Source organism: Podarcis melisellensis, assembly GCF_964234715.1.
Source record: "Podarcis melisellensis genome assembly, chromosome: 1".
NCBI classification, from domain to species: domain Eukaryota; kingdom Metazoa; phylum Chordata; class Lepidosauria; order Squamata; family Lacertidae; genus Podarcis; species Podarcis melisellensis.
The window spans coordinates 48,962,723-48,973,330 of record NC_138528.1 but is presented as its reverse complement, the minus strand read 5'-3'; the positions used below and the strand labels follow the sequence as shown (position 1 = coordinate 48,973,330).

Sequence of the window (10,608 nt, the reverse complement as noted above, 5' to 3'; positions counted from 1 at the left end):
TGCTGTGGTGAAGGAGTAATTTTTTAAAAGCTTAAGAATTCAATCACACAAACAGCAAATGACAAATTTGGGTTCTTTGTGCAGATTTTGGTGTTTTTAAGGGGTTAAAAGGAAGACAGATGCCTCATACATGCATACGGGTACCATTCCACGAAGGTAATTCTTTTTCTTCAAGGTGTAGCAACATAACAGCTGCCTTAGTCAAAGCAAATGCTTTATTTTAGCCCATCAGGTAATAGAAAGTAAGAAAGTTCCAGATCCAACTCTTGATCCTGGTTTCTCAGCCAAAGCCTGAATAATTAGCTTCAGGTACAAGAATCAGGCATAATATTGTAGATTAGCTTTCTTCTTGGCCTGGACTTCCAAGATTCCTTCCATGTAATCTTCATGGGTAAGCTCTGTAGCTCCATGCCTTAAGGCAATCATCCCCTGATCCAAAGAGAAAAAGGATGGCTCAGAAAAAACCCTAATAATGCATCACAGAAAATTGCCACTCTTTTGTGTTGAAGGCACTCTCCCCAGTTCAGCATCAGCTGCTGAGGACAGTTTCTCAAAGGAAGCAGCATTGGGGCTGGGGTGGGGTAGATCTACTTACCGCTTCCACACACACAGCCTTGCACTGTGCCCCATTGAAGTCATCTGTGCAACGAGCCAGCTCTTCATAATTCACATCAGGGCTGCAGAGAAATAAATGATGTTTTAAAAATTAAAAAGGAAAAAAGAGCTCAACTGGAAAGGACACATAAAAACTTCCTGAGAATGCTTCAACGTCAAAGCTAGGACTGTGCATATTCAGTGATAAAAATTAATTTCTGCACCACAAAAAGCAAAAAACCTGCCCTCTGTATAAAATTAAGCACACTTACTGTATTTAAATTTGAATTAATTATTCTAATTTGACAAGTCATAGGGAAAGAAAAGAAGCAATGGGGAGAACTAAAGCCCCACTTGATCACTGGAAATATTGCTTGGCTATCTCTTAGATTTCTGAGATTACAGCAAGTACCACCCAGCGCTAACATGTGTTTACAGCCATAAAGATCAGAACTGAGCTCTGAGAAAGTCAAGATTCTTAAGCCCAATAGCATAACCTGTGCTCCTACTGAATCCAAGACAAGAACACTCTATACTTTACTTATGACAGGGCCTGGAGAATAAAGGAAGAGTACTATTGCCCGCAACCCAGCCATTTCCACAAGCTGGCTTCATTCCTTTTTAATACCTGACATTCATCTTGCGTGAATGGATCTGCATAATCCTGGCTCTAGCCTCCTCATTGGGCATTGGAAACTCAATCTTACGATCCAGACGCCCTGAGCGGAGTAGAGCAGGGTCTAGGATATCCACACGGTTAGTCGCAGCAATCACCTGGATGAGAACGAACCCAGGAACAGCGATTTTAGTGCTCTGAGATGCAGGTGAACCTGTTAACATCTTTCTCATCAAAATGGCTTTGAAAGCCACTCTGTAATCTCTGCTTGCAGCACCCCCACCTCGTACCCTCAAGCAAAGGAAAGTTACCTTGACTTGTGTGTTAGGTTGGAATCCATCAAGCTGGTTCAGCAATTCCAACATGGTCCTCTGTACTTCCCGATCACCAGCCTTTTCACTGTCAAATCTGGAAGAAATCATGGTAGAAAGTCAACTTTTGTTACACAGCATAAGCCTTGCAGAAACCTTATATTCATGTTCACCATACAAGTATAAACCAAATCTAATTGTTACTGCAATGTCATCATAGTCAGTGAAGCAAATGACTCCCCTATGGTCTGGTAGCACAACCACCATTTGAACCTTCAGAAGCATGGATTTCGCATGTGTCATGTAAACATACTATTAGTTATTGTCCCAGTGTTAATGGGCCAATATCAATGGGCTAATGAAGATAGGTGATTGGGTCTATGCTGCTGACATAGGAAACAGTGGTATGATTTAGGACAATTCCATCTGACTTCAATTAAAATGCCTGCTGTAACAACAATCGTCAGTAGGTGCTGGAAGTTCAACAGGGAGGGGACCTGTCTGACCTCAAATGGAAAGAAGTTCCACAAAACTGGGCCCAAAATGCGAAACACGTGGCTCCTGGTGGATACAAGTTGGGCATCTGAGCCATGGGGAAGCACTAACAGTGACTACCCCAAAGATTTCATTGATGGGACAGAGATACTAGGCAGTTCTTGAGGTCTCCTGGATCCAAGTTGCTAAGGCCCTTGTAGGTTGATACAAGAACCTTGAGCTTGACCTCGTAGTTTACAGGCAGCCAATGCAAGCTTTTGAACACCAGACTTCTGTGCTGGTGGAAGTCTGTCGCCATGAACAGTCTAGCCCCTGCTGGAGCTTCCAGACCAGGCCCAAGGGTAGCCCCATTCAGAGCACATTGGTAACCTCAAGACTTGATTATAGCAATGTATGAATCACTATGGCCAGACTATTCCTGTCCAAAAACAGCTGTAGTTGATGTACAGGCAACCACCAATTGATGTGTGACTAGGAATGCGACCTTGAATGAGTGGAGAATGAAACTTATGGACTATGCAGAATTGGATAAAATGACTGGAAAAATCAGATACCAGAAAGATCACAAATTCATCGAGGACTGGGGAAAGTTCACGGATTATCTGAAAACCATATGTGACGAACAGACAACGCTAGTGGGTTTTAAGGAGGCTTTGTGATAGTACAAGGTATATTGTAAAAAAGAAACAGAGATGGAAGGTTAATATTAAATTGGCAATATCATATAGAAAATGCGTGAAGATAAGAAAAATGGATGATTGAGGGAGGTGCTGGTGGAAGTTCAAAAAATAGCAAATTTGTAAACATGGTTGTATGGATTTATTTGTAAAGGAAAAATTTAATAAAAATTTATATATTAAAAAAAAGGAATGCAGCAACCTAGAAGTGGCTGGAAAAGGGGGCCTGATGGGGCAAAATGGACTTATGCATGCTCCGCCGATGCACACAGGGGTCAGGAACCGAAACCGCATGCAAATCTGCTGTTGCCTGTATACGGAGCTAGCCTATAAGGAGGGTGGTTTTTCAACAGCTACCATGGATCTCAATTAGGACCACAAAAGTTCAGTAGTCATCTTTTCATCTAACATATATTCTTACAGAAATCAGGAACAACCTATCAATACTTGTACATTACAGTCTTATTTGGCTTCACAAAAAAAGCCTGGCATGATTTCCAGATCATATACAGTCCCAAGATCTTACCTTTTTGTGCCAATGGCATCAAGTTCATCAATAAAGATGATAGAAGGTGCTTTTTCCTTGGCTAATGCAAAGGCATCTCGCACTAATTTGGCTCCATCTCCAATGAACATCTGCACCAGCTGTGGGCCAGCCAGCTTCAAGAATGTAGCCTAGAGAGTGGGTAGCAGAAAAGGAAAGTATATGCAGGCTGGTGGGTTCTGCACAAGTGTGGTATCCCAGGCAAATACAGTATTTTGCATCCTAACAGTATGCACTTCCATAAAGTAAAACAACTTAAAAAACTAATATTGAAATAAAATCATCAAATCAAATGCAGTATGAAAGGATTTGGATTTGGGGCATGGACTACACTGCTGTGGAATCACCATAAAGACCCCTACCCAATACTAAGACAGTTCCTGGACTTTGGGAAATAAACATCAAATCTTACCTTTGTCTGTGCAGCACACGCTCTTGCTAAAAGTGTCTTTCCTGTTCCTGGAGGTCCATACATGAGGACCCCTTTAGGAGGCTGGATACCCAGGTTTTCAAATTTTTCTTTATGATTCATTGGCAAGACAATAGCTTCTACCAGCTGCCAAGACAGAAAGAGACGATTAATCCCTACTATGGACCATGCTGCCCATTAATCCACACTCCAGGACAGGTATTATTTATTATTTAAAAAACACCTAAAATGTATCCAATGCTGTAGGCATATTAAAAACAAGACAATCCCTGCTTGCAGGCTTACAGCTTAAAAGACTGCTCCCCACCCCCGCCCACAGCCTCTTGTTCTCACCTCTTGGATCTGTTTATCCAGTCCCCCAATATCACTGTACTGCTCTGTAGGCCTCTCGTCCACCTCCATAGCTTTGACTCGTGAGTCATATTCTGTGGGCAGGGTCTCCAGAATCAGGTAAGAGTCCTTGTTCACTCCCTACAGATATAATTTCAGGAATTAGTCTTCTTTACTCCAAAACCAACATCTTCATACTCAGTTCATGCTCTCTGCCCCTCCCCCCTTTTAAATTCTCTTGTGTTATTGTTGCAAATCCATCAAGAATCTGTCAATTAAACATTAGAGCTACGATTTCTGGGCATTAGATGAACCAACAAGCACTGTTGCACTGGTTTAATTTTGAACTCCATTTTGAAATCAATCAAGAGACTAGTCTTTATTTTAAAGCAGAAAATAGTTACTAAACTGTGAAAAGCGAAGAGCCACAGACATTCATGAAAAGGAATATTTGTCATCGTAAGTCATGTTATAACCACTAGTCTGAGGCATAAGAAAAATAATTCTTGTATGCACCAAGATTCAGCATCAGAGGAGTAAACAAGAACCCCGTAATAAGACACCAAGCAGTACTTATGTGAAGTGAATCTCAGTGTTCATAAGTATCCAATATTTCTTTAAACAGAATACTCTTTTTGGGGGGAGGTGGGGGTCTTGATAAGCTACAAAAACTATTGGAAGGCCACTTCTGGGTTAGCCACCTCTGCTATACAGCATTCACACGTACCTCAGCTGCATTAAAGGGGAAGTCTACTAAATCAAACAGCTAAGAAATATGGCCTGGGGTGGCAGTTTACTAAAATGTCATAATAATTCTCAAGACAATTAGGGATACCTCATTTATGGTAAACTATCCAGCGCTGTGGGTTAAACCACAGAGCCTAAGACTTGCCTATCAGAAGGTCAGTGGTTCGAATCCCCACGACAGGGTGACCTCCCATTGCTCAGTCCCTGCTCCTACCAACCTAGCAGTTCAAAAGCACGTCAAAGTGCAAGTAGATAAATAGGTACTGCTCTGGCGGGAAGGTAAACGGCGTTTCCATGCACTGCTCTGGTTCACCAGAAGCGGCTTAGTCATGCTGGCCACATGACCCGGAAGCTGTACGCCGGCTCCCTCGGCCAATAAAGCGAGATGAACGCCGCAACCCCAGAGTCAGCTATGACTGGACCTAATGGTCAGGGGTCCCTTTACCTTTACCAGTATATCATGAAAAACAAACCAGGTATGTATTTATGGCTGCTTATGATTGCGCAGAGCAGAAACTACTCACCACAAGATCTCCAGGCTTCAGTTTTTCAGCATCAACCAACCCAATCACAGGCAGGAAATAAGTCTGTTGAAGAAAATGCAACAAAGTATTAACATTTGGATTTGACCTAGGTACCATCAGTTCTCCAAATGCTCAGCACAACAAATAAATCTAAAATACACTCTTAAAACCTAAAAAAAGCCCTAGCGTAAAAATGCCTGCTGAAATAAAACAGGTTTGAAAGATATGCCAGGTAAGCTTTTCTTGGGACGTTATACCATGATCTTTAGTGTTTTGTGGAGGGGGGGCATAATTCAATAGCTATTTTCAATGGGTTCAATGGATCCGTTTGGTTGGTTGTAAGCTGCTTTGGGTTGCTCTAAGCAAAATAAAGTGACTAACAAATTTAATAAATAATAAAAACAATAATACTTTTTTGCATGGACAAAATCCCAGATTCAATCCCTTGCACCTCCAGTTAAAATGGTGTAAGGTAGCTTCATATTTGTGTGTATAAATGACAGCACTCTCAACAAGCTGTTCTCACCTGACGAGTAGAGGTCTTGATCACAGCACACTTGCCCTTCCTTTGAGAATCAAGGTCAATATTTGCTCCATCCTCCTCTTGGTCATTGGGATCAACATCTAGCAGCTAGAGGTGGAAAGAGACCAACAGGAGTGCAAGCATACCACAATTAATCACATCATAATCCTGGCTGACAATTACACACAGCAATGGAAAGAAGCACTAAGTTGTCAAAGGCCTGGAAACGATGCCTTATGAGAAACGGCTAAGGGAGCTGGGCATGTTTAGCCTGGAGAAGAGAAGGTTAAGGGGTGATATGATAGCCATGTTCAAATATATAAAAGGATGTCACATAGAGGAGGGAGAAAGGTTGTTTTCTGCTGCTCCAGAGAAGCGGACACGGAGCAATGGATCCAAACTACAAGAAAGAAGATTCCACCTAAACATTAGGAAGAACTTCCTGACAGTGAGCTGTTTGACAGTGGAATTTGCTGCCAAGGAGTGTGGTGGAGTCTCCTTCTTTGGAGGTCTTTAAGCAGAGGTTTGACAACCATATGTCGGGAGTGCTCTGATGGTGTTTCCTGCTTGGTAGGGGGTTGGACTCGATGGCCCTTGTGGTCTCTTCCAACTCTATGATTTTATCCAGCAACTAATAGTCTTTGAGGCCTCCAGAATTATCTTGGTCCATCACTCCTTTGCAGGGGAAATCAGTAGGTACAAGTCAGTAGGTAGTTTTGCCTACTGCACAACAGCTAGGAAATATTGTGTAATATAAAAAGGTAAAGGTACCCCTGCCCATATGGGCCAGTCTTGACAGACTCTAGGGTTGTGCGCTCATCTCACTCTAGAGGCCGGGAGCCAGCGCTGTCCGCAGACACTTCCGGGTCACATGGCCAGTGTGACAAGCTGCATCTGGCGAGCCAGCGCAGCACACGGAACGCCGTTTACCTTCCCGCTGGTAAGCGGTCCCTATTTATCTACTTGCACCCGGGGGTGTTTTCAAACTGCTAGGTTGGCATATATTGTGTAATATATTGTGCAATACAGGAAGACACAATTTAATTTATTAAGCATGTACTTATATCACCCTTTAGCCAAACAGCTCCCAGGGTGGTTCACTGCAAAACATAAGCTAATAACTAAACAAAAGTGCCTGGCGTGCTCTGGTCCATGGGGTCATGAAGAGTCAGACATGACTAAATGACTAAACAACAACTGTGTCCAAAAGTTGTCTCAGTATTTTCCCCTAAGTTTTAAAATGAAAAGTAGTCCCCATTAGAAATGAAAAGGGAGACTGCAGATTGCTGCCTTTGCCAAGAAATGTAGGTCCTCTTTGCAGTTGATTCATTTATGACTATCTATTTTTCAAACTAGCAAATTAAAGCACAGGGAGAGAGACAACTGTCTTCATATTTACTTGGAAGTTAAGTTCCATTGTCTTCAGTGGGGTTTACCTAATAAATTTATTTAGCACTTTAGCCAAGAAGTTGCATCAAGAAATCAAACTGAGCTAGTGAAAACTATGAAAGGGACTCTGCAGCAATGACAACATTAGAAATAATGTGTTTTAAAACAAACATACATATTTTAACAGGCCAAGTTGTTATAGTGCTTTCTCCACAGACTCCATCCCTGTTCTCTTTGCAGAACCAGTTTAGCACTACCATCTTAAGCCATCTTCTAAAACACCAAAGGATCGTCTCATGTGCACAAATAAGAAACATTCATTGTTAGAAGCATCCATTTTACTATTGGCATAAGAAACTCACCTCTATGACATTGGAAACAAGATATGGCAGTGTTTTGTTTACTTTTATCTTCTCACTGTTCTCTTTGATCTTATCTTTCATGGCTTGCAGCTCATGGGTTACTCTCAGCACCTCACTCTTCATGATCTGTAAATTCCAAGTAAGACATTACTTCAAAAAACAAGCGTCAAGGTAAGTATGCAAGTCTAGAGAGGAACAACTAAACAAAAAATAAAAGGAAACAAATCTGCCGAGAAAAAAAGAAACAGCAAAAATAATTTAGCCATAGTAGAAGAAAACGGAACCGTCTCCTAACAACTCTCAGCTAATTCTTCTCACAGAGCTACAATTCTCAGAGCTCCCTGGGAAGACAGATTTACTGTTAGACCATTCTGAATTGTAGTTCTGTGAGGGAAATAGGGATGGCCTAACAATGCTCAGGACTGTTAACTACACTTCCCAGGATTCTTCAGGGGAAGCCATGTCTGTTTAAAGCGCTATGATGCTGCTTTAAATGTATAGTGCGGCCGGGACTTAAGTCACACTTAAGTGACTGGGCATTTTGCCTCGAAAGGCAGGCCAAAGAACAGGTATGCTAGGTGACGAGAACAGCCTTAAGGGGAAGGGCGAGCCGGGTGTGTGTCTCGGTTACAGGAACTATACAGAAAAGACTGAAAAGGGACAATGGCAACCTGGAGCCACCGGCTCTGCCAGCCCAGCGCAACCTCACCTTGATTTCGCTGTCCAGCAGGCGGGTCCTCTGCACGATCTCTTCCGTGGACATCTTGAGGACCTCCTCGCCGATCCCATCCTAGGCAGAAACACAGAGTCATGGCCAGAAGCAGCGCGTCTCTTCGGGCCCGGGCCCTCCTCACCCACCCAGGACCCTTCCGCGGAAGCCGCGGGGCGGCCCGACCGGGGGAACTTCTGCCGCCGAACAGTACCGAGACCACGGAGTCCCCTTTCGCCCCCCGCGCCCTCATCCGTCCGTCCCCCCATCTCCTCACCTCCGCTTCATCCCAGACCGACGCCATCTTTCTTTAGCCACACTAGCCAAGCTCCGCCTTCGAAGCAGCAGATTCGACGCGCTTGGCGAGAGCAGCGATAATGACTCTCCTTGCAGTCGCGACCGACGTCTCTCAAGGTTCCTCCTCTCTCTTTAAAGCTGAGTTACCACACTTTCCTTTTCCTTAACCTAGCGAGAAAACCCGGGACAGTCGAATCTGCTGAAGCAGGTGGAATAGGCGATTTCCCTACACTGGAGTCATGTGACCAGGCGCTCAAATTCGCTGAGTGATGGTCTTTCCTTAGCTCCTTAGTAGAACTTCGAGCGCTTCCGCTGCCATCTTAGTTTGGGGCAGCGACGGAAGCCTCGGACGACTTAGCTTCATAGAGATAAAAACCGAAGGAGGAGCACCCTTCCCCTAGTCCTCAGTTCGATTTCGGTTTTACACTGCGGGTAAACAAGCACAAATGCGCCTGGTATTATTTTGCGCGTATGTGAACGAGGGAATGGACAGCTCAGCTAGATTTTTCTTAGCTATAACAACCCGATGCAAGCTTTTTATTCTTAACAGTATGCTGCCTCGTCCCCACTTAAGCGTGTGGTTGACATAACAAGTTCATTAAACGAGGTTGTTATATACCGTTTGCTGGCAGGGCTGGAAAACGGGGGCCAGCAACAGGGAAGGAGAGAGGCGGGGGAAGAACGAGTCCGGAGGCCAGCTTAGCTTTAAAGCCTTTTAGGGATATAATATTCAGGCAGTCAATTAACTGTGAACTTTCCCTTTAAAGTGTTCAGTTAATTGACAGCGTCTCAATGTGGTTCAGGCGAAAGAACACCCTTAGCGCTCTTCTCCTTTGCAATCGCCGTTATCTACGTAAAATGTGTTTACTGTGTAATAAAGCAGTTGAGACCGGGATCTGAGTCATGTTTCAACAATAAAGACCGCTGCCAAGTCGTTCTCACTCAGTCCCCCATCAGATAGATGAAGATCGTGACCCACACTTGGTTAAAATTCTCACGCAGTCTGCAATATGGGGATGCTAAAAGTGGACTTCATTAGAGGGTTGTCATATAAGCCACTGTGTCTCGCAGCATGCCACCATCACATCGGCAAGATGGATTATTAATAATGGGTGACATCATGCTAGGAGATTGTTGCAAGCCACTCTTTCAGCCTCAGCTCTCCTCCCTCCACAACCCATGCTAGGAACATTTACTGTAAGCCAGCACCCTGATAATTTATTGAAAGATAGGGTATAAATCCTAATAAAGCCAGAGCTTGCTTATTTGCAAAAAGCAACATTAACATGTCATTGTACAGTACCCCTCTTCCTTGTACAGGAAACCCTTTCAGAACAACCTAATTAAAAAAACACACCATATTTCTTCATATAAGGCAAGTTTGAAAACATTGCTGAAAGTTCGTTTTTGTTTTTACATCTAGTGGGCATCCAGCTTGGCAAAGCCTGGTACCTTGCTACTACCTTTAACCTCAATTTAGTATTCAGTATAAATTGAAGGGTTTTTAAAAGCACACCTTGCTCTAGCTTTTACCTATTTAGTTGTGTGGCAAACTGCTTACAAAATGCAAACGTTCTGTCTTAAACCTACCTCTGCTTAACTGCCTCTGCTGACATGTTAGGAACAACTTGAACTGATGTGCAGTATGAGTACATTAATTCAATTATTCAAAGCAATGGCAAACCTAGACAGCATCTTAAAAAGCAGAGACATCACCTTGCCAACAAAGGTCCGTATAGTAAAAGCTATGGTTTTCCCAGTAGTGATGTATGGAAGTGAGAGCTGGATCATAAAGAAGGCTGATCGCCGAAGAATTGATGCTTTTGAATTATGGTGCTGGAGGAGACTCTTGAGAGTCCCATGGACTGCAAGAAGATCAAACCTATCCATTCTTAAGGAAATCAGCCCTGAGTGCTCACTGGAAGGACAGATCGTGAAGCTGAGGCTCCAATACTTTGGCCACCTCATGAGAAGAGAAGACTCCCTGGAAAAGACCCTGATGTTGGGAAAGATGGAGGGCGGAAGGAGAAGGGGATGACAGAGGACGAGATGGTTGGATA

The 10,608-nt window shown here is 43.4% G+C and overlaps 1 protein-coding gene across 1 annotated transcript; it reads right to left on the bottom strand.

The window, feature by feature from the left end:
* Positions 1-72: 72 nt before the first annotated feature.
* PSMC3 (proteasome 26S subunit, ATPase 3) lies at positions 73-8,709 on the bottom strand. The gene is made up of 12 exons (XM_081901963.1): positions 8,529-8,709; positions 8,252-8,332; positions 7,543-7,668; positions 5,795-5,899; positions 5,269-5,331; positions 4,001-4,138; positions 3,650-3,793; positions 3,220-3,368; positions 1,522-1,618; positions 1,223-1,368; positions 596-677; positions 73-429 (listed from the first exon to the last, which is right to left on the bottom strand). The coding sequence occupies exons 1-12, from the start codon at positions 8,553-8,555 to the stop codon at positions 319-321; spliced, it is 1,269 nt and encodes a 422-aa protein (XP_081758089.1). The 5' UTR covers positions 8,556-8,709; the 3' UTR covers positions 73-318.
* Positions 8,710-10,608: the final 1,899 nt, after the last annotated feature.